At 35.9% G+C, this 25205-nt stretch overlaps 1 protein-coding gene across 1 annotated transcript in view; it reads right to left on the bottom strand.

The window, feature by feature from the left end:
• Positions 1-25205, bottom strand: part of Ice1 (interactor of little elongation complex ELL subunit 1) — a 56318-nt gene that overhangs the window by 23373 nt on the left and 7740 nt on the right. The window contains exons 2-12 of the mRNA XM_027943900.2: positions 20105-20163; positions 19524-19558; positions 17349-17367; positions 16436-16547; positions 14507-14583; positions 13344-13381; positions 11185-11267; positions 10938-10977; positions 10799-10855; positions 4514-4600; positions 1467-1876 (exon numbers count right to left, since the gene is read on the bottom strand). Coding sequence (XP_027799701.2) covers positions 1467-1876; positions 4514-4600; positions 10799-10855; positions 10938-10977; positions 11185-11267; positions 13344-13381; positions 14507-14583; positions 16436-16547; positions 17349-17367; positions 19524-19558; positions 20105-20163 — 1017 coding nt within the window. The remainder of the gene's footprint in view (positions 1-1466; positions 1877-4513; positions 4601-10798; positions 10856-10937; positions 10978-11184; positions 11268-13343; positions 13382-14506; positions 14584-16435; positions 16548-17348; positions 17368-19523; positions 19559-20104; positions 20164-25205) is intronic.

Consider the following 25205-nt stretch of genomic DNA (forward strand, 5'->3'; position numbering starts at 1 on the left):
CAGAAACTCCCACCCTATTTTCATGGCTCTCCCATAGCAAACACCCTCCCAAGCCCCACTTCACACAGGGCCCAGGGTTCTGTGTGTTCTTTTAACATTCCTATTTTCAAACTCTTAATGCTCATCTTCAGACAAAAAGGGTGCCTGGACACTGAGATGGAGGGCCTCTGGCTCCACAGCCCTCCATCTCATCTCCCTATCAGGCATCAAACACTCCCAGTGACTCTCCCTACACGCCAAGCCTCACTACTGCTCCTGCCACACAGCTCCTCCCAGGGCTCCTCGCAAGCTGTTCTCCCTTCCCCATCCTGTCCATCTAGACGTCTCCCACCTGTGTTAACCACCTCAACCCTAGGATATCAAACACCTGACTTCTACTGATAAGGGAAAGAGGGACTGAAGACACCATGGCTGAAACAAACTTGCTCTTCTGGAAGCATCTTTTCCTGATTTGAATTCAGATCATCTAGTCTCCTGGCTTTCCACCAGGGCCAGCCAAGATTTTCATTCTCCTTTCCTTGCTTCTCCTCCTCTTTCTGCTTGCCTATGGAATATTCCTTAGGATTCTAACTGGGTCTCCACCTCTTCCCTTCCACACTCTCTTCTCCATGCCATCAAGGGCCAGGTGGGTCCACCACACTCAAATGCCCACAGGTCCTAAGTGTCTAACTCACTCTTTAAAAAGTTTGGTGTGGGCTCCTATTTCCAGAAGCACTTGTGCCCCCTCCCCAACAGCCGGTAAGAGCTCTGTCCTCTCAGGCAGGGTGTGTTCAAAGAACTGTAGAGCTCAGCCCAGCGGGGCAGGTGCCTGCTCCTTTACTGGTCCCACCTCCACCTGACAGACAGGTACTGAATCTTGATGCTCTGTGCTGCCAAGGCCTGGCCTAGTGTCTGGAATATAACAGACATGCCAGAATTTTCCTTCAGGAAGCCACCCATTTATCTGCTCCTTAAGCTAGAAGGTATGAAAATGTGCTTCATCAAGACTTGACTTTCTAGGAAATTTACTAAGAAGCCATCACAAAGCATTCTATAAACACACAAAAAAGATGATGAACTCCACTGAAAGTGGGAAACTGCACAAGCCTGTGGGCATGGATGCTACACTGGGTTTTCCAACCACTGTGAACTCCATGCTGTCAAGGTCATGCTTTATTCATTCCAAATCTATGTGCCATGCACGAGCAATGAAAATACACACATAAGACACAATCATTCAACAAAAAACTTATAATTTAGTTGTGATTAAAGATAAATTACAAATGTAACCCTAATACACACTTAAAAAGAGTCATGCTGATCTATGCTAATCCAAAGGGCATTGGCTTGCCTTAACTTCTCCTTGTTACTTTTTAATAAAGTATGCTAAAATATGAAGTCTTGCCTAAATCAAATTTTGAGTATCACAGCCACATTAGGAGAGAGAACACACCCAGAAGGAATTCAAATTTAAAGAGCAAACTTACAGGTGCGAGTGAAGAAGGTAAGGAGCTTATTGGGTGTGGTGACATCAGAGGGGGTGAGGGCACTGGAGACAGAAGAGGAGGAGGGAGTTTGAAGAAGTCAATTGCAGCTTGAAGGTCTTCATCGAAAAACTGCCTGTGGTCAGATAAGTGAGTCCTGTCACCATCATCACCAGTCGGCACTGAGACCTTAGTATTCCCATCCTCATCAGAAACATGGTCAATACTGTGGTTTGCTCTGCCAGGCCTCTCTTTATTCACACTTCTACATGAAGCAAAGTCACCCTCCATTTCCATAGACAGTTTTGTGAGACATGTCTGCACATCTGAGGCCCTGAGAGGTCCGCCTTGTGCTGGAGGTAGTGTGCCATCTTCCCCAGAAGTTTCAGATGTATCTTCTTTGGCAGGTTTTTCTGTGGGGTGAGGATTTAAAATGTCAAGGAAATTTAAAATAAAACAAAACCTTATCCTAATAGTTCAAAAGTGCTTGCAATGGTTACTTCAAGTAAGTAGAAATACTTTTTAGTAGGGAATCAATTTATAAACATTATCCTATAAAAAGTGAGAGAGGAAGATGAATGGATGGACACATGAGACAAACCCAACCAGCCACCGCAGGGCTACAGCAGGGTAATGGCCACACTAACCTACGAAGGCTTTTATGAAGATTGGCAATCATACCAGTGGAATCTGGAAGAGAAATAATTCTGTGCATACAGGTTGGGACAGACACTATTTTCTCTTTTTGAAAAGTGATCTAAAGTCAACCCACATCAAGCCCACTCATGCCGCAAATGAGACCTCACTAGTGCACATGAATGCTTTGTGATAATGCATCTGAAAAGTTTCTGTAAAACGCCAACCCTTTTTGGTATACGGATTCTGATGAACTTCAGTTGTACTAATTATTAGAAAAGACATATGGGTCCCAGGAAATCATTACAAATCACTGTTATATCCATAAACTGTACAAGTGTTTTACAGAGGATTCAGAGCTCTTTGGAGAAGAGGCTGATTATAGGACTGGGAAGAGAAAATAAAGCTGAGACTGAAACACCTTACAGTGCCAGAAAGCAAGTGCTTTAAATATGATGGAGTATGTCTGAAGCACACAGGAGTCACTCTGGACAAATTCCAAATGACCAAGGCTGGACCAATTTAAGCAATAATTGACAATATGAATTATAATGCATAGAATAGAACAATTACCTACGACTATATGGAAATATAGGTTATAAAGCAAATAAATGGAGAAGAAACAGTTCTTTTTAAGAAAGAATTCTAAATAATAAATGCAGAAGAAATGAGAGAAGTAAACAATCATCCAGTAAACACCGAAGTAGTAATTATAGCAGGCAAGATCCATTACTTAGGATAAATTATGTGGATGACAGTTTAATAATCCATGTCCACATCACCTATCTCCATGATGTTTCCCTGAGCAGAGGGAAACATCACTACTGTGGTGTCCACACCACAAATACACATACCATCAGTCCACCATGAGAGAATACCAGACACACAGAAGGGATAGGCTTTCTAAGAAAACATGCTCTCCAAAAGTGTCAAAGGAAAAGTAGAGGAATGGTCAAGATATAGAACATTAAAGGAAGATGACTGCTAAAGGCAATATGGGGGTCTGGGCTGGATCCTAGAGGGAAAGGAGAAATAGTGGGGAAACTTATGAAATTTACACGAGGTCTACAGTTAACAGGATTGTTTGCATCACATGTTCCAGTTTTGATGACTGGCAATGAAAAATGTTAAAATTGGGAAAATGAGTAAGGAGTCTAACGGAATTCTTCACATTATTTTTGTAACTGTTCCATGTGAAAAGAAAAAATTAAAAAAAAAAAAAAAAAGATAGTCTATGGTATATTAAGGTTCCAAAGATGCCATGCTTTCTATTCTCCCTTGGAAAAGTTCAGATAAGCAATAGAACTTAGCCCTAAAATTGTGATTTTAAATGAAAGCATCAGATTAAATGTTCACATACACTACTCACTGGTATAGAAGGCTGAAAAAAATCTACAGGCTGCTTCTGCTTGAACAGATAAATTTTTAACTGTAGAAACTAATTTAGAAATTGCAGGTACCATTTGATTATTATCAATGTTACTATCTAGAAAGTGAACTGAGGGAAAAACCTATTTAGAAAAACCCACCGAATATATCTGTGTCAACACCTGACAAGTTATGAATCCAGCACAACCAAGAACCAACATTTGCCCATTACTGATCTTCTGAGGGAACCCTGCCTTCAGAAGCCTGTAGGAAAATCAAGTGCACGTGCTTCTACTGATTTAAATCTTTAATGATCTATCAATTTATAGCAGCTTATTAAGAACTGTAATGCAAATAATAATAATAATAATAGAGCTCATGTATAATGGCATAATTTGGAGTGAACATACTTTATATACAGTTACGAAAAATGTTGTTGAGAATGGATAATTATGATTGTAATGCATTCCACTATTGTCATGTATGTAAGAAATTTTTTGTAAAATGACAAGAAATAAGAAGCACTAGAATGTTACAAGTCTCCTATCTTTCTCCCTTCCACTAAGCGTGTCTAACATCAAATTCAAGATCTGAAATTCCGAGAAGACACATGCAAATATGACAGAATGTCTCCCCGTCGTCTTACTGAAAATCAAGGAATTCAGTTAGCAGAACTGCTGAAGTATACAAAACATAAGTTAAACTGCTGGTGAACTAACTGAACATATGAAATAATTTTTAAAAAGCTGTGCATCCTTCAGTCTTCCACATGTACCGGCCAAATACGCCATTGTTTTTTATCCTTCCAGTTTCTTTGATGTTCTCTGATGAGACCTGTTATTAAAAAATTAAAAGCTAAATGAACTGACTTAAGATTAGAAGGCACACTGAAGGGAAAGAAGTTTTGTACAATAAGAACTGGCCACTATAGTTGTTTTCATTCCTCTAACGTTAGATCCAGGAGAAATTAAAAATTACAGGTCACAATGTCCATGGTAATCTTTCTACTTTCACATATGAAGCTGCTTCCATAGCTTCTCTCTCACCTGGGACACGTCTGCTGCCTTCACTGGGTAGTCGGTGTGCTGTGTTTATACAGAGCCAGAGTTCCTTCAGGAGCAGTTTCACTTTTCCTGTGAAAAAGAATAAAGGGTTAAAACTATCTTATTTAGCTTAAACATGCCCATGTGAAATCAGGATTAGCGACTTAGAAAACTAGGTATCCAAATATCTTCCTCAAACTCAACCACTGTGCACAACTAAGTTAATTATGGTTGGAAAGTTCTACAGTGCTTTAGATAGAAATTAACTAGCACGGATTTCTTTGTTTATTTTTGGTGCAGGGTTAGGGGGACACTCAAAAGCCCCAATCTACTTGGTCAAAGGCTTCATCACCTTTATATACACCCTGGACAGATGAGTAGTCCTGGGCCCACACATGGTCTCCTGAGTGTGATTAAATGGGGAAGGGATGCCTAGTTAATGGGTACAACATAGGGGACCAGGGCTCTATATGTTCCACAAGAATAACAGAGAAGCATCCCTCAGTTAGATGAGGCTATCGGCAAGGTCATCAGCTGACCATGCTGAAATTCACCTGGGTGATGCATGGGTCTAGAAAATCCAAGGATGGACTTGAGGGGAAGTGAGCTGGAGGCAAGATGTGTGGATATGAATGTATCAACAGGGAGAAGCACATGGCTTCATAAAGATTGAAGTATTTATACATTTTCTTAGGATCTAGACTCGGAGTATGATTAAGAAATGCTGATTCAAGTTGAAAGGCTAAGGAAATAACCAAGACAGTATTGATGAAATTCATAAGAATATTACACTAGGGTTTTGAAGCTTTTTAAAATCGTTATGTATACAAATTCCAAAAATATCTTCCCAACCAAAACGTATTTACAAAAATATAAATATGAATCTTATGGTGAAATGTGCATAAAAAACAACCCACATTAGTAAAAATTCAATGAAAACTAGCTTTAACTATGAGGTAATTTCAGGCCATCTCAGAATTCAATTATAATTTCCTTAAATTTAAGTTTCTAAATTAACCTTAAATATCTATTGAAATTAGTAACATCTTCAATCCAGTTCAAGAGGACATAAGAGACTAACCTTTTAAACCAAAATATCTCCAGAAAATCAACCAAAGATTTTTAAATGAGGTTAGTTTTATTTGAAATCAAACTGTGTCATTCCAAAAATTAAGCCTCCAGAAAGGCAACCAGGACAAACATGGAAGTCATGGCGACAACAACGTCAGAACAGCTGACCATTTCCAACCTCTCGGAAGCCAAATCAACTTTCTGGTGACCCCTGTGTGAGGTACATTCACTTGAGTTCTAAAACCCTGTGAATGAATAGCTTATCTACATTGTAATTTAACCTACCCAAAAGCCTGCTTCCAAATATTGTAATCCCCTTTGCTTAAATGACCTGACCAGGATCCCTGCTTATTACGTATACCCAAAGCAGCAAACAAGGAACCTTAAAAAAAAAGAAAAAAAGTTACTTTTCCATTCCTGTGGAGGCTAATAAACAGAGCTATGCCTATTCTAATGAGCACACATTACTTCTAATCTGACCATAAAAAGCTATCTATTCCCAACAAAACAGTCTTCAGTGAGGCTTCATTACTTAGTTGTGCAGATAAAAATCTCATTAAATCGAATGTACACTTGTCTTAAGATGCTTCTACTATCAAAATCTAAGGCATTTATAAGAGTGTTTCTGGACTTTCCCACTCCACTGCTTTGTCAGTTTCTGTGTCAATACCACACTTCTTTAATCATGATAAATTCATAATTACACTGTTACAGTATAATTCTTGCTCAGGTCTTTTCTTTTAAAAAATGTTATTCTGAACATCTATTCCTCCAGACAAACCTTCACCATCTGTTCTTTTCCACAGAATGCTGTAATGGGATTTCTAGTGAGATTAGTATAAATACATTGAAGAAAGTATCACATCACTATGCCTTGAGTTTTCTCATCCAGAAACATAATGCTGATTCATGTGTTCATTCTTCCTTCACGCCTCTTCAGAAAGTCTGTACAGTTTTCGTCCCAGTGGCACCACACAATGCTGTAAGTCCTCTCCTAGGCATGTGGTGGTCCAGTCACCGTTTAAGAAAGGGTTGTTTTGATTCCACTTGGTGCACTGTGAATGTCCCTTGTACAAGTCACAACTTGATCAAGCTTCTATTACTACTTTTCCAGCTGAGTGCTCTGGGTATTCTACATGCTCATATCATCTGAAATAATGGCAATTTGACTCTTGCTTAGGAGTATCTGAAGAATTTACTCTGTTTATTTTTTATTGGGGGGGGGGGGGGCAGTTACCAGAAATTGAACTCAGAGGCAGTCAACCACTGAGTCACATCCCAGCCCAATTTTGTATTTTATTTAGAGACAGGGTCTCACAGAGTTGCCTAGCACCTCACCATTGCTGAGGGTAGCTTGAAACTAGTAATCCTGCCTCAGCCTCCAGCACTGCTGGGATTAATAGGCATGCACCATGGTGCAGGGCTTACTGTTTACTTTGCCATGCTGATTAGGGCCTCCAGTACAAAAAGAAGGGAGGAGCAAAAAGGATCCTTGCCTTGTTTCTGACAGTAAGGACTATGCTTTCAATGCTTCTCCTTTATCAAATTCAAACTTTTTTCCTATTATAGACCGATTTTTCTCTTAATTAGAAGCGAATACTGAATTGAGATGAACATAATACTTTGAATCAGTTATCATATTCCTGAAATAACTCCTTAGATCATAATTTTTATTCTAAGTAACTCACGGCTTTGATGCCTGAAATTTTTATTTAGTATTTTTGCAGTTATGTTATCAAGTAACACAGTTTTGAGTCTTGAGGATATTTGTTCATGTTAATGGGATAGGCACATTCCATATTTTCTAAGTTCTAAAACAATAAATTAATGATAAAGACACTTGTTTTCACTCAAGACTTTGGAGAGCTCAACCAACAAACCATCTGGAACTACAATGGTCTAACACTTCAATTATTTTTAAAAATTTCTTCTGTATTATTTTCTGTTCAAGTCTGAATCAATTTGAGAGCACATTTTCCTAGAAAAAGAAAATCTGTTTTTTACATTTGGATATGAAATTATGAATGAAGAACTAAACTGTACTTTCGCAGCTTTCCAAGTCCTGGTGCAATGGGTTTTCCTCTTGCTCACACTTGATATAGGTTCTCATTTCTCCAGTACAGTAATGATCCAGTCAGTTTCAATAGTTCCAAATCAATTGCTGCACTTTTTTTTCATTAACTTATAGGAATGGGGTCTTGTTAATATCTCATTAAATTGTGGAGTTATTTTGCTGTGTATTAGCCAATTTAAAATGTCTGAGAAGTATACTAAAGAACTGTGCAGTCTGCAGAGTCATATTTAATTATAGTCATAATTCCATCTCCTGTCTGCTCTCACCTGTTTCTGAGAAACATACTAAAACTGATCATGATGACAAACGATGTGGCTATTCCTCCTAGAATTCCCAAAAGCTCTTTTACTGATAGTTTCATGCTCTTAGACACATGACAGTGTCCACTTAATGAGTTGTGTTAATCAACTTAAACATTCCCTTTTAATCTATGTAAATGTGTTTCTAAGCTTGAAATATTTTCTTATGTTACTGCTTTCCTGAGAGCACTGCTTGGAAGACATTTTCCTGCCACTCTGTATTCAAACTTTTTGTTTCATTTATTTTAGGTACATATCCTACAAACATGTCAGAGGTGGAATTTATATTAAAAAATCATTTTCTACACTTGGGAGGCCCCAACAGAATGAACATAAAAATATTTTCTGTTCAGTGACTTTCTCTTCTGTTACTTCTTGATCTCTTCCCCTCCTTATGGTTCTGTGATTCCCTCTGAAAATTTCTAGGAGATGAATACTAAGACATCTGGCTTTATCCTTCAATTTCTTATATTTTTCTAACACCCTCTGTACTACATCCTTAGAGACATCTTGGATCTAATCTCTGGGTTCACTAATTCAATCATCTATCCATTCAACATTAGCCTATTTAGCAGATTTATTTCTGTAATCATATTTTTAATTTCCAAGATCCACAGAGGGAGCCTGTGGATATGTTCTTAGATTTTCTCTAAGAATTCTAATTTAGTTTTTAACCTTTTCTTCTCACTCATGATTTAGTATTATTTCCTCAGTCTTCTGGCACCTTTCTTCCTTGTCCCTCCCTTTCTTTTTGTCAAGGTTTTAGAAAAGGTTGTAGGCAGAACACCTTTAGAAGTGTATTCCTTTATGTACATTTGTAGTCCTGATCTTCTAGCAGTAAGTGCAGGTTCTTGTTTCATGACCCTGCCTTTGGGGACAGAGGTGAGTGAATGCAATTGTGCGGATTACACGGAGTGCATTACCATCTTATTTACTAGGAACAAGAGTGACTAATGCTCAAAGCAGCCACAACTACTCAATGTTCTAATATCCACAGACCTCAGGCATGTCTTATGGCGCAGCTACCATTTCAGCAATCTGTACCTGGGGCTCAGTCTGTGGGCAAAGACCAGAAACAGGTTTGAAATGAGAAGGCTGTCATACCTTTACCCTTTTATCAATGGCTTGCAAATGCTAAGGACCTGCTCCTACCTCTATTTCTACCCCAGCAATCAAGGGAAACTCCAGGCTTCTGCAGTGAAACTTGCTTTTTGCAGCCTGCAACTGTAACCATCTGCTTTCCATCTTCCTCATTAATTTACCCTATTGATGGTAAACTTTTTAACTATCCAGGCAAACTACTTTTCATTTAGGTCATTTTTGTTGGAATTTGAAAAGAAGTCAAGGCAAAGTGCCACTCAGGAAGCCTTTTTTAAAGTGATGCCAACTCAATATTTCTTAGTATTTAATTTGCTAATTTCTTCCAGCAGTCAAATATTCAATATTAATAGAGAAAAGTGCTAAGGATTCAGTTAAGAAGTAAGAAATAAATACATCAAAGTTCACAACTGACTTCATTAATTTATTTACCTGGAAAAAATACAATGTACAATAGACAATATCCCTGCCCTCATTATTAGAGAGGATCAAAACAAAACATAAAATAACTTTGAGAGAGCAATAAGCTCTTTGAAAAAAATAAGATGAAATGTAGGATAGAAAACTGAAAGGAGTGGGTAGAAGGACCATGTTTGAATAGAAAGGCCTAACACAGATCTGTGAGTCCAGAAGGAAATATGATTAAATTCAACAGCTGATTGTTGGCTGGGAAAGCACAATGCAATGCTCTGGATCTTTGATTGCTCTCAGCAATACCCATCACTCCATCTCACACTCCACACACAGAGCAAAAGCACAAGAGATTGCATATATGTGATACCAGTGCCCAGGCAACTGGAAAGTATGAACAGCTAATGGCCTTAAACCAAGGAAAACGTGAACTTGTTCTCTAAGGTAAAAGAAAATTAAAGAAAAGGGAAAAAGGGATAAAAGTGAATTCTTAAGAGACATTGCTTACTTATACATAAAAAATTAAAGGTCTTCAATTATTTCCACTTAGAGGTTTTTAATTAAAAAATCTACATTAGTATGATGAAAATGACTACATTTAATTAATAAACATTAATTTCAACTCCACAAAAAACTTATAAAAGTAGAAATTCAAATTCATAACCTCCACTTTTTAAAAGGAGAAAAAAGGGAAGTAAATGGCAAAGAGCCAAGTAGTAAACAGAAGTATTAAGATGAAAACTCCCAATTTCTCACTCTCAATTGTCATTATGCCTTCTCATCTAGAAATGAGGCACTCAGTACAAATGTGTAGTGACATATCTGGATTTCCCTTACAACAATTCCATGGCTACCACTATTTTACTTTTCTTCCTTAAACTCTTTTGTGTTTTCAGTAAATATACAATAGGGCTTTGACACTATGGTTTTCCTGCCTGACTTTAACAATGTTTTTATGTTTGGCACCTAGGATATTTAAAAAATTAATCTGATAAGTTGCAAACTAGTGAGAACCTAATTATTATTCATACCTATAAATTGTAATCTAATGAATACTTAATTATTGAAAACTGTGGAAACTATACATATTAAATAGTTTTCCTTTCCCAAACAACATTCTTCATTGTATCCCTTAATCACTATATTTTTTTAGAAGATAAAAAATTGGTTAGAAATATATATTGACTAACGCCAACCCCAAATACATGGCTTCTTCTAACATGAAATATATACTAATCCTGGATATTTTTATAGCTGTATGTTAGAGCTACATGGAATCTTCCAAATCACTAATACTAGCACACAAAATTGAAGCAAAAATCACAGTCTACTCACTTTTATCTATGCTTCCATATGAATCACTTGAAATTTGTGTTCCAATATGTCTCAATTCTAAAAAGATGTGGGGAAAAATAATTTTAAAATATTGCATATCAATATAGAAATTTTAAGTAAGTATTAACTGAATACTCACCTTTCTCATTTTTCTGTTTGGAAAATTCGTCAAGTCTTTCCTGTGAAAATAAAACACTAACAGTGTTTATGCTGGATGAGTAGTGCAAATATGGTGGATCAAATGTACAACAGGTATAACTTAACAGGCAACGTGCCTATAGTCCCTAGGTGGCCTCTGCCTGACTGTCAGATCTGTTACAACAGTCACCCACTCAGGCCCCGAAACCAGGAATTTTCAAGTTTGAACACACTGTTTTATATAGTACCTGTGTCTTCTTAAACTCTTTTTCAAGTATTTTCTTTTCATTTCTTAGTTGTTTGAAGTCTTGAGTTTGCTTGACAGCAGCTTCTGTATTTTAAAATTATAATAAAGAAACAAAAAAATAATTTACTACCTTTACTGCTAGCGTTAATGGATTACTCAAGATCTGATCTAGTATGAGATTTTCTCATTTCTTAAAGTATTCAAATACTTTATCGGTCAGGGCTAATAGAGGAACTTTTCTTTCTTTAACTATTTATAAGATTATAAAATTGATGCAGGGCTTAAGAATCCTTTCCAAACCCTTCTGGGCAGGGCCTCAATCTAATGCATAAGGGGAGATGCCATGGTACCTTGTACTCTTTTCATTTCAATAATTAGCAGTGATGTTTTGAGATTTTAGAACTGTGATCTTAGAATTAATTAATACCATTCTCTTTATCTGGTGAAGAAGAAAAGGGGGCAGCTTTCATGATATTTACTGGAGATAGTTATTCTTTTCTGGAATTCCCTCCCCCACACACATTATTTTATTGCTGCAAGATACTCATACATAATTGGGAAACTTATTATTAGATATTCACATATGCACACAATACAATTATATAATTTGGCTAATATCACTTCCTGGAATTCCCTTTAACAAGTTAACTAATCCTAATGCCAAATATCTTTGTTGGAGATCTACTCTTTAGGAATATTTATAGTTCTCTGCATTTTTACCAAATCCTTCATTCTGAAATAACAAATACTCCACACTATTAACAATCTGACCAGTACTGATTTTACACCGATATACTCACACACAATTGCTAAAAAAAGCAAAATCCCCTAAAACAACAAAGTAACAATATGCTAACAAGCTCGAGTATTTCTTTCCTCAGTAATCTTTATTATGTCTTATCATTTACTAGGGGAAAGTGTTTTTCTACATGAAAAACGCTGCATTTTGCTTCATAGCTATATATGGAGTCTCAAAGGCATCTCATGTTTCTCAAAATATTTCCTTAGACACTTATCTCCACACACCACCAAGAAAAAGACAAGACTCAGAACACAGCAGTGTCCTTCCTGCCAACTGTCAATGTTTATGCAATAATCAAATCTAAGGAACATGTCACCAAGACATTTATAGAATAAGTCTAAAACATTTGGCTTAATCTAGATAAATTAATGACTGGGACTACTAAATTTAAACTATTACTCACACTCGAAGTGAAAATGCACCATCATTGAAGCAGGGCACAATCAATAATGTCAGAAACCCACAGCAGATAAGACGGTTACTAGAGCCACACTGAAACTGAAGGAAGACCACAAGCACGGATGGAAACAGCAGAAGCTGTCTGTCTCTACTGTGCATTAGGTCCATGTCCCACTGCACAATGCAGGGAGGAAAAGCCAACAAAAAGATCTTGAGTTTCACTCCCACTGACTTCTGAAGGGTTATCAGCTGAAACATCAAGACCTAAGAAACTGCACTCTGCACTTTCTTTGTGAAGTAGAAGCACCTAACAACTGTGGAGTGTGTGGAGATTTAAAATGATTTAAATTTACCAGATTTAAACTGGACAATCGTAATGAAGAGGATTTCATGGAAATCTCCCTACATGTATCATAAATGCATGAGTTTCTTGATATTAAAAGCAGTATCTGTTCTTTTTTTTTTTTTTTTAACTTTTTGAGAGAGAGAGAATTTTTAATATTTATTTTTTAGTTTTCGGTGGACACAACATGTTTGTTTGTATGTGGTGCTGAGGATCAAAACCAGGCCGCACGCATGCCAGGCGAGCGCGCTACCGCTTGAGCCACATCCCCAGCCCCAGTATCTGTTCTTATATCATGGGGGGAAAATAAGAAAGTCCATAGGATTCAACTTTCAAAATTAAATCATTTCATTAGTTGCTACTTTTTACAACAAAAAGTGCAGGGTGCTATTATTTTGAGTATAATACCCTTTCAGGGACTGCCACATTCCATCTCCAACTTCTGATATGGTTACTGGGAGGAACAGACCCTTGCTCTCATCTAGGGATGACCCAGAGATGTACCATCCAAGTCTACAACAACTCAACCATTTGATCGAGTGCTTCACCCTATTACCAGGGATCTGAAATAGCCAGCAAGGGTTTCCACTAGCCAGGTAACAATAGTGCCATTTACCTTCCAGCTTCTTCACCTTAGCTTCGAGTTTCTTCTTCCTAATAATAAAATACTATAAGTTAGAAAGTGAAAAATAATATGACAGAAACAAAGCCTCACAATTTATGAAACATATTTTTTAAATTACTGAGCTTTGCCTAACAGACTATTTCAGTCACAATTAGCATTAAGTTATCAATAACTGAAATTACCATAAATTTTTCTGATAGAATAAACCTAAGAAAGAATGGTATTCCATTTAATGTATAGTAGTTCTAAAATGGATTTTTTTTTTTTTTTATTCTGTCTTTTCCATATGAAAAACAAGTTGTGGACCTACTCAGACTCTGCCCCTAGAGGAAGTAAGATCATCTAGAAGCTGAGCTGACAGCATATCCAGATGGGCTCCAAGGGTCATCACTGGTCAATGTTACTCTCTGGGAGCATGTGCAGTTAACTGTATGTACACAGCAACCTGACAGAAGGCAGAGGCTGGAGACCCTCTCCAGTTCTAAGATGGATTCCTAAGAGCCAAAAAGGAAGGTAACCCCCTGAGAAAGAGTCTCTGAGTCACTGCTGAATCACATCTACACAGTAAACCACTGTCTACACAGTTCACACGACTGTTTTGTGTGGTACTGAATGTCAAAATAATCAAGGGATTTTTTTTTTTATTATTTTTTTTTTAGTTGTTGATAGACCTTTATCTTATTTATTTGTATGTGGTGCTGAGAATCAAACCCAGTGCCTCGCACATGCAAGGCAAGCCTCTACCACTTAGCCATGACCCCAGCCCACAAGGGATGTTTTTAACAGCACTTTTCATTAATGGTAATAAAGATGTCTATTCTGTTTGAAACCCATTGAAGTATCAGCACAAAGAAAGAAGTCAATAGACACACGGACACACATGCATGTGTACAGAATAAAAAACTTTTATGTACTTCTTTTTGCAGCACTTTAACACAGGACCTTCTAATCTTCCTTATAATTGCTCAAAGTAGATACAATTCCCATTTTACAAAGGTGGAAATCAAGGTTGAGAGACTAACTAGTTCAAGACCACATAGCTAATCATGGCCAAAAAATCCAAAGACTGAGAAAAGAGAAATACTACTGATTTATGGAATATCTACTTTCAAATATGAAAACCCCATTTCTATAGTAATTTTAAAACTACTCACTGTGCATCACTTTTCAAGCATTCCTCTTTTACACGAGCATATTCCTGGTGAGTGTCCTGATATAACTTTAGAGAACTCTAAAGAAACAAACAAAAACTGTCCAAATAAAAGTAGCAACAATAGGTCATAACTTGTTTTGATCTTGAGAAGTCAAACTATCATCCTTTCACAGTATGAAATTAACCAAAAGAATAGATATATTCAGCAGGAAACCAAATATAATTCATTGAATATTTTAATAAGTTTAATTAGATTCTTAATACATATAATTGGTAATACATTCATATAAAAGCTACAAAACAAAATAATAACTTATTTTAAGACAATTCCAAACCCTTTAATAACTGGTTTAAATATCAAATAGCTAATATTCTTGTCTTAAACAATAAAATTCAATATACTTAGAAGAAATTTAGAGCTCAGTAAATATTAGTTTTAGTACTACTGTGGAAAAAATACAAAACAAAATACTATACTTAATGATAACTGGGAAAAATGTGTGAACTCTAATATATATACCCTGACAGCCCTATGGACTGGGAAAGACTCTGTAATTGAGGGTGACATTTATATACATATATATATATTTATATATATATTTCTCTATCGCACCAGCTCTAGAGGCCTTTTTCAAATGAGTCTGAGGGCTTGAGGGGAATTTATTTTTTTAAAGTCACAGAGAGTAATTAAGAGTTTTATTATTGAGGTCTGACTCCAAGGTTCCCTCTCAGACATAGGTTTTATAATCACAGATAGACATAATTGAACACTGCAACTGTTTCTGTTCAACTTTCACTGCATAGTTGAATGAAGAATTTTTACAAAAAACAGTAAATAAATATGTATCATTCAAGTACATAAGAGCTCAGATAGCTACATGTCTCTAGTGAAAGAGCACCACGTAAGAAAGACCAGAAGGCACAAATACTCTCACACAAGAGCCATGGGTTGGAAAGGGGAGAATACTCCAGGGTGGTAACAATCTGTCTCATGTAAACCATATGACTTGTGGGATTTCCAATAATTTTATCTGTAGTAGCCATGAATTCTTTTTTAAGGTTCTTGTAAAAGGTATATTTATACAGAAAATTATCCTAAGTTTAAGGTATTAAAAAAAAAAGTTTTCCAGGAAACTGGGTTTTGAAAAGGAAAATAAACTCCATGAAAGGATAACCTTATCAGAGTTTTATATCTAAAATAGGTGTTTTTTTCCAAGACTTCAAATCATTGCATAAATAGTATCAGACTGTTTCAAACAGGAAGTACCTTCTAACCTCAACACTTACCTATGAGAGCATGTGAATATTAGTGAAGGACTCTCACTTTATGCACTGCTCACAGACAATGAGAAACCACAAAGAACCAAACATAACTACAAGAACAGAAATCTAAAATCAGGACCAAACCAAACTACCAGGTAATAGTGGTAAAAGGATATATAGACATTGCTTAGTACATTGATTAGTTCATGAACCATGAGAGTGAGTTCTCTATAGGACATCTTCACTCATACTAAAACAGAGACCCTGAGTCCTACCCTGGGCTGTCCAGCACTACTGGATGAAATCAAATTCTCTCCCACTTTCTCAGTCACACACAATGATTTAAGTGTAAATTTTTGCACATTATTTCACATTTAGGGGAAAAATTGAATTAGCGTAGGACACATTAAAAAACAAACAAACATAAAAACACTCAGTTGTCAGTTTTCTCTAGTGGAGCCCCTCAAAAAGCATAAGGAACTAACACAGTATTGTAGAGCTAGTAATCACTGTGAAGCCATTAATCAATCAGTTCAGTGTTCTCTAAGGACAGTGATATATTAACTTTTATTTGCTTTGATAACACATTAAAAGTGCCCTTTTACCAATTACAGTGACAGAATTAATGTACTGACAATAGGCTTTTATAGGAAATGATAGTAGTTACCTTTTTCTCTTCTAGCTCTGCTTTTAAAGATCCTAGTTCTTCCTGACACTTCTGCAGAGGAGAAATTTTCTGCAGCATCTGCTCCACTTGGTGATGTAAAGTACTATTTTCTCTAAAAACGAACAATGAATAATGTCATTACACAAGAGAATCTGCAGTGAATTGCTGAACACCTATACTGATGATCTGAGATTTCTAACTTGGAACCAAAAAAAAGAAAATAATCTTTTTAAATACATTTCTACCATTTATACCTACTTACACTAATATGATCTTCATATTGCTTAATTTCTTAGAAATAACAGTCTATTTTTGTTAAAAGTGTATCAAAAAGCAACTTGGGAAACAAGTACAAGTAGACCTCCCTGGAAGCCTCTTCTCTCTGCTAGAGAATGTGTTCAAGAACTGTCTGCAAACATGGCACTTCCAATCTTGAATGCATCCCTATTTATTCAAATTAAGTGATAGGCTATTTTGGAATTTGGGTTAAAACCACACTTGAGCCTTCTTCTAAATGACAAATGTAAACAGAACATGAAATATTGCTAAAGTAATTAGATAAGTAATTAGATTGTGTAAAATAACACTAGATAAACAACCATGTTAAAAAGTGAAATTCATGTGGACAACAGTAATTTGAGAATAAGCTTCATCTCAGTTGCAATGTAGTCAGCAAAAGTCAATGAAAAGATGAAACACCAGGCTGCAACTTAAGACCTAAGTAAATCCATTCAAATGATGTGGCAGAAAAATGCAAATCTTTTATTATGAGCAATAAAGCAACATACTATACCTAGGATCAATCCTAGGTATGTTTTGTTAGATTCTGTTTAAAATCTGGCCTACAAATACCTATTCCAAATCAAACACTCAAACAAGTGGTATCACCAACTATGAAAAGAGGTTGGCTTACCTTCTTGCAAACTGCAGCTGTAAAACTTATTAAAGAAAACTCTGAGAATTTTATCATCTGATACTAACCTGGAGAGGTGAGTATCAGATAAAACTCATTTTACAGTTATCTTTAATAATCTATAATCAATGAACATACAAGAAAGATCATAAACCCCAGAAAATAACATCTAAGTTTCTACTTGTAACACAGTAATGTCTTTTTACTGAGTTATTCCTATTTACCAAAATACCTATTTCCCTAAAAAAAACAGCTCTGTGAAGACTTGATTGGTTAGAGTTAAATTACAAGAATAAAGACCAAGCATTAACCAGTAAATAGAAAATACTTTGATATTCCATATATATCTGAATTCCCAATAACCTGCCCTTCATTTCTTGAATAACTCAGAGAATAATAGCAACAGACAAGAGTTATATAATTCACAAAATCACATAACTACCCTTAATGAGTAATTAGAAAAGAAATACAAAGAGAACATAAAATCCACAAAAGCTACAGAGAGATTATAAAATCTACATGGGTCTTCATTTTTACAATTCAGACAATTTGATAACCTCAATTTCATTTGCTAGTAAATATGCTTAGACAGCAAAGAATAATTCTTTGAAGTTTCACTTCCTAGCAACTCCCTTGTTTACTCACAGCCCAGCATAGCATGTGTATGTATATTTGTAAAAACACATCTGCAGCTCCTGCATCTTAAGGTTCTCAAGGTTGAGAAGTCTTTGAAAAAAAATTTTTTAAAAAGTCATGAAAACAATGTATTTCCTGTCCTTTGGAAAGAAGCAATGATAGACAATAAAATGGTCAGAATAAAAAAAAAAAAAAAAAAAACGCACTGAATAATGCTGATTTTATCAGAGCCCACTTATTGAAAAATATAACTTTCTAATCTTGAGGGGGAAAAAAAGAGAAAATCTGTTGCTATGTGAGTAGCAAAAGGAAGCAAATTATAGAAAAAAGCCATAATAAATGTGTGACTGGGTTTTTAAGTTGTAAAGCAAATTAAACTTATCCTCCTCTAAGTTGCTCTTGTCAAGTATTTTGGTCACAGCAACGAAAAACTGACTAGCATACACACATATGAAGCTGCTCATCTATTTTTCTATTTAGCAATCTAGAAGTAGTTATGATAATTGTTTCTGTACCACTCTTAAAATCAAACATATTACTCTTGTGATTTTTATGCATTTGTAATTAAACAAATTAATAGTTTCACAAAATGAAGCATGAGAAATTTTCAGTGACTTCCAATTTTTAATGTAAATATTCAAACACTAAAACTAAATCTAAATACTATTACCTTGCTCTAATTATACAAATTAGATATCATGATATGAATACAAATAAATAATTGGAGATCACAATTACATTCAGTATGCCAAAAATAATACTGAAGTAGGCCTCAAGTTGCTGTCAAAATAACGTGAGATTCAATTGTTGTGACAGCAGAAATCTGTCCCAACCTGGAAAATAAAGTTGAAGTATCATGATCTCTATGGGCACATATATGTTTGTTTTCATGGGAGAAATTCTGTATTTTTATGGGAGAGACTTAAATCAAGGCAAGTGTTATCACCAAAGATGTGGAAAGATCAGTAATACAGACCTTTCTCTGTCTGCTAAGAAAATATTTAACCAGAGCTAACTAAATTACAGGTGTTTTGTAAATATTTATTGAACAAACTGACTCTAAGCCCAAGAATTTCCTTATGAATATAAAAATCATATTATTTCTATATGGTTTTTGATATACACACTAATTCTCTATTAATCAGAAAATAATTAAACAAGTTTTTCCCAACATTTTGAATGTTCTCAAGTATACTTTTTGCAGATTCAAAAGGAATATTCAGAAAGTAATTCCTAAGTGTCAAAACATATCCTAAGATGCTACATCCTCAGTAAAAATGGTATTACAAAGCTTATAATACCTTAAAAAAATCAGAGTAATAGAAACAAAACAGGCTGCTAAATCTCCTTGTCTTAGAACTTTAAGTATGCATTAAAACTAAAAGGACTAGCTGTCAATTATGCCCATCAGAAACACTTTTTATTTGAGCCTGGAAACTCTGCCTTCCAAAAGATAACTATTAAAAAGATCAGTCTTCACATCTCTATTATATATAAATAAATCTAAACATTCAAAAGAAATAAACAGTAAAAGGATATCATCACATTTCTTCTGGTATTCTGTTAGCAAATTACTGTAACAAAGAAAAGAATTACGTTATTCTTTTTATTTAGAAAATACACTATGTTAAAATCATGTTGCAAATCATACAAAGCTGCCTCTCCTCTGGGTTTCCAGACACAATGTATGCTAATGTGTTACCTTAAATACCTCAAAAGCATTGCACTAATATGAGCTTTTAATTAAAAATCACTTTGATCAAAGTAGCATTGTGGCCTAAATTTCATAAGACTATTATAGCATTAAAAAAGTAAATCTGAAATCATGGCTATAAAATACTGTGAGAAAATTTTACATTCAGCATAAAGCTAAAATGATTTTGAAAACACAAAACAGCTTTTAAAAAATTCCAATCCAGCAAAAGTAACTTCCTACTTACCCAGGAGCTTTGTTTAAAAGACCTGTGAGCCACTAAATAAAGGTTCAAGTTGCTGAGAGAACTCACAGAAATGTTACCAGAATGAGTACCTCATAGCCTAACCCTCAGGGCCCAAAACTTCCATGTACTTCAGTTTGTCAGGCTTACAAAATTCTGCCAAATGTATGCAAATATACTTACTCTGTATTAATAATTTTTTGTTTCAAGGTAATCAATGCGTCAACATATTCATTTAAGTTCTGAAAGAAAAAAGCTACAGTTAGCTACTTAGGTTTCTATCACACTCAACTACTTTAAACATCTATGATATTTATGAGAAAATACAAATGTTTGGTTTAATATTACGTAAACATATAAATGCAAGCCTACTATTTATATTATGTAAACACACGTTTCCAGCCCATGCTGTCCCTCAAACATCTTTATCAAAACACTAACACTCCTTTAACAAAAAAAGTAGTTGTAAAGAAGCTTTAACAGTGTGCACCGCATCACAGTTCAATAAATATTAACTGATCATCATTCTTCACCCTAAATGGTTTATGAAAGGATTTAAGACTACCCAAAAAGATGTACAATTTTTAAAAAAGTAAAAAATTACAAAAAGTAACATGGGAGAGACAAGTTGGAATATTACAATGGATCCAAGAGTAAGTGAAAACTTATTTCATAAGGATCCACATTAGAACTTACAGACCAGTAACAAATATGGCTCTAAGTTACTGCTACAAACTTAAAAAATGTTACCCTGTTCAAATGAACTCCTGGATAACAACTTATTCTAGAACACAATCATGTTAGCTTTTCCATATTCCACACAAGAAATAATCCCATAGTATTTTCTTAGCTTTCCAAGTGGTTGCAGCACATGTAAGCACACTTGGATGCCCTCAATTTATCAAGTCTCTATAAAGGACATTTAGTACTTTCAAGTCTTTCCCAATAGCATGCAGTAGATTTCCTTGTGCATTTCTTTATGAGACTCTTCTACTTTTTTTAGGATGAAGTCCAAACAGTGCATTGCTAAGACAGACTCTAGCAATGTTTAACAGCAGGCCACCCTCCAGAGGTGAGCCATCCCCACCCATTGTTTCTGTTTCCAGCAGCCTTACCAGCTCTCTACCTGAGTAACAACTGTGATTTTTGTGGCAATAATGAAAATTTTCTTGTATGTTTTATACAAATAATTACAACATCTACAACAATGGTCTTATCCCTCCTTTAACTCATGCTTATGCCTCATTTGCTTGCCCTCATCTTCCTGAACTCACTAAAGCATCAGCACAAGGCCAAATAGTGAGCATAGGGAAGAATACTATGTACACATCCTTGTCTTAAATTAGAATTAAGTTTGCTTTAATCCCGGTTTTTTACTTTGATCACGTCATGAAAACTTCTACAGATAGTTTGCTAAAAGATTTTACCATGTCTGAGTACTGAACTTCAGCAAATAAATATATAGGTATCTATTTAGTTTAAATGTGTACATTTTTCTCCTTTCACTTATTAATTGCAGTGGATTAATTACAATAGTTTCTAACATTGAAGTAGTCTTGCATTTCCCAGGATAAAAGCAAAAGAATACTATACTGACTCCAACTATCTTGATAGATTCAATGTGCCATTGTACTAGTTAGGTTGTTTTTGTCAAATATGTTCAAGAATGATATGTCTATATTTTTTTTACACTATGTCTCATATTCCTAATAATATTATGCATAACTCATAAAATTATTTAGATACCTCTTCCTTATTCAAAAAGTGTGAGAAGGAGATAAAGCATGAATACTTCTCATGCATGAAAAATATTTTGTTAAGTGGAGAACTGTTAGTCACCATCTGTTAGCTGTTGAATGCCCCACTCCCAAAAGACATACTGAAGTCCTGCCCACCTCAGAATGACCTAATCTGGAAATAAGGTCTTGGCAGATCCAATCAGGTTACCATCAAAGTACACTGGATTAAAGTGGGCTCTTAATCAGAGCTTTTTGTTAAGCATTGAATCCCAATCACCAACTCTCCAACAAGCCTCAGGAAACAACTCCTCCACAATCCAGCAGCAAGCTTGCTTTTAAGAGGAGGTCTCTGGGACACCATGAACGCTTGGGGCAGAGGTACCATACCAAAAGCAGAGGGATTAAGTAAACCTAAGCACACTAATCTGAGATTGGCCACCAGTTTATCACTAGTAAGCTCTAGAACAGAGGCAAACAGTCCTCTGTCCTCCAGGTAGAAGGGGGCACTTTCCCTCAGAAAAGATCTGCAGTTATTAACACTAGCTATTCTTCCCTCAACAGATGGCCAGGCCACTATCCTGCAAAACTGTGCAAGGTCCAAAAGCCTCACATACTCAATTTACAGCCAGCCTATTAGGAACCATTCATGAATAATTGAGGACTTCTGAACACAAATCAAAAGGCTTCTATATGAAAGAGGGAGACCAAAACAAGAAAAAGCAGCTTGAAGTAAACAAAAACTGGACAGAAAACTTTATAGTTATTTATTAATACAACCTGATATTCATGAAATTATAAGCTACTTTTAAAGAACATTGAGAACTCTTACAAACTGGGGAGGAGCTCTTAAATTCAAACATGAAAACCAATAATATGGCTAAAATTTAAAAAAGGATAACAGTGTTGGTAAAGATGTGGAGAAACTGGAACTTTCAAACATTGCTGGTGGGAATGTAAAATAGTTTAGCTGCTGTGGGAAACCCTTTGGCAGTACTCCACATTAAACAATTACCACAGGATCTAGCAATCATTCTCCCAGATACACACCCAAGGGAGCTGAAAATATAGTCCAAATCAAACTTAAACACTAACATTTATACCAGCATCATTCACACTAGTCAAAATGTGAACATAAACTTAATGTCCATCAAGAGATGAATGGATAAACAAACGTTATACGTAGATAGTCATATAATAAAATCCTGTTTGACAATGAAAAACTGGGACGATTCTTTAAAACATTATGCTAAGTTAAAAAAGCAAGTCACAAAAGAACACTTATTCTAAGATTCCATTTATAATGATTGTCCATTACAGACAAACACACAGAGACAGAAAGTATACTGGTGGCTGCCAGGAGCTGAAGGAAGGAAGGAGGCAAGGGACACCAGTTGGTAGAATTTCTTTTAGAGAGCAGATGAAAACATTCTACAATTAGTGGTGATGACTGCACAATTCTGTAAATATACTTAAAACCATTCACTGCTAACATTAAAGAGTAAATCTTATGATAATTTGTATTTTGACAACACTGTCATCACTGAATTAAAACCAGGAAAGCAAAAATTAAAGACTCAAAAAGCTCTGACCATAAAATTGAAAAGGTCCCAGAATATAAAGCAAAAACAAAGACAAGAGAAAGAAGAAAGAAAAAGAAAAATAATTAACCAGTGTCATAAAGGTCCATAGGCCCAACAATAAGAGTTACAGACAGAAAATGAAAAAAAGTCAGAGAAAAACCAAAGCCAGGTGTCTCCAAATTGAAAGGGTTAGGCATATGGATTCAAATAAGATCCAAACCATGAAATGTCAACACTGAATGTCAAGACATTAGAGACAAGGCAATGAGCCTCTAAGAATCCCAAAGAAAAGTGAAGCAAGTCCCACACCAGGAATCTAGAATTGGAAGGGCTTCAGCCTTCACAGCAACACTGGAACCAGAGGCCTAGAAAGTGAGCCCACATTTTTGAAGGAAAATTTAAAATGCTGTACAATAAATATTGGGAATTTGAATAGTCTCCACAAATTTGCTTCAGGGAGATACTGAAAGATGTGAACATGCTCCACCAAAAGAATGGAAGAAGCCAAGGGAAAGGCTAGCTCATGCAAGAGATGGAGATGAAGAGAAGCCCTGGGAAGGCGGCTGTGCCCCAGATTAGAGCAGGAAAGAAGTTTCTCCTTGGGAAGAAAATGCCAGTGGACATAAAAGCATTAAACGGTATTCACACAAGACTAGCACAGAACTGCATGTGCATGTAGTTATTTTGAGTGATGTATATAAATTATTATTTTTTTGAACAGAAGTGACTCTGCCTCCCCCCACCCACAACATTCTCTTTTGAATTCTTCACTATTCTATCTCATCTTCGCCACCTTGCTTCCAGATGCCATTCAGTAATGTCAGTCCTAGGCTAGAAACATCAAAGAAAGGTCTGGCCCTAGAATCACACACACATGGATTCAAATTCCTCTTTCATAACCACTTTCTAGCTGAGTGACCTTAGACAAATTTATTTAACCTCTCCCTGACTCAGTACTAACTCCAATTTTGCAGATGGAGAAACTGAAATGCAGAAGTTAAATGGTTGGCATGCTATCAGGATTGAAAGGGATGGGCCATAAAAAATATTCAATCTAGTCCCTGGCGCAAAATAAGCATGCATTAATATTTTCAAGATAAAAAGTTGAACTACGGATGTAATTATTAGAGAAAAGAAGAAACCATGCAGAAAAAGTAATAATGTACACCAGCAGAGCTTCCCTCTGCATTAATGTGCAGTCATAAAAATGTCACAACCAAATACTGATCTGAAATCTAAGTATGCTGAGAGAATGGGGAGCAGGATATGTGCAGGCATGGCAGAGGGTGGAGTAGTGAAAAAGCTCCACCCTCACCTTCCAAAGTCAGAAATTCAACAGATATGCCTAAAATTGAAAGAAAGAAAGAAAAAAAAAAACCAAGAAGTAGCAATACAACCATACTACTAAGAAAGTTCACCATACAACATACATAGTGCAAGCAATTGAGAATAGTGTCTCCTGGAAAGGAGGGATGCGTGGGCTACAGGCTATCTTAAGGAATCCTGTGCATCTAGTTGTCTTTCTAAACTACAGTCATGTATAACTCTCATAAAAATAAAAACACCACAAAACAGCACTCTTATGTCGGGGGAAGGACTTCTTGTTACTATTCTCCAGCATTCTAATCTCTAACATTATTTCCTAAGACCTGGTTGCATGTCTGTTTGAACTCAGTCGATAATTCAATATCCTAATAAGGCACCTCTTTTTCCTCCCCTCTTCTAATCAGATTCAAATGTCATTTATGTTGGTTAAAACAAACGTTTCAATACAATGAGTCTGGGAATGTAGCAGGTTAATCCTTGGTAGAGGACATGCAGGTTCCCTCCTCACTCATCCATGCAGCTGGAACCCACTATTGCCCAAGTTCTATGGAAGGAGATGAAGGTCCAAATACTCCTCTCTTCTAGGAAACAGGAAGGTGCTGGGTCTGATTACTATTTTTCTCTCAGCACTCCTATTCT

Source organism: Marmota flaviventris, chromosome 5, assembly GCF_047511675.1.
Source record: "Marmota flaviventris isolate mMarFla1 chromosome 5, mMarFla1.hap1, whole genome shotgun sequence".
Classification (NCBI taxonomy): Eukaryota; Metazoa; Chordata; class Mammalia; order Rodentia; family Sciuridae; genus Marmota; species Marmota flaviventris.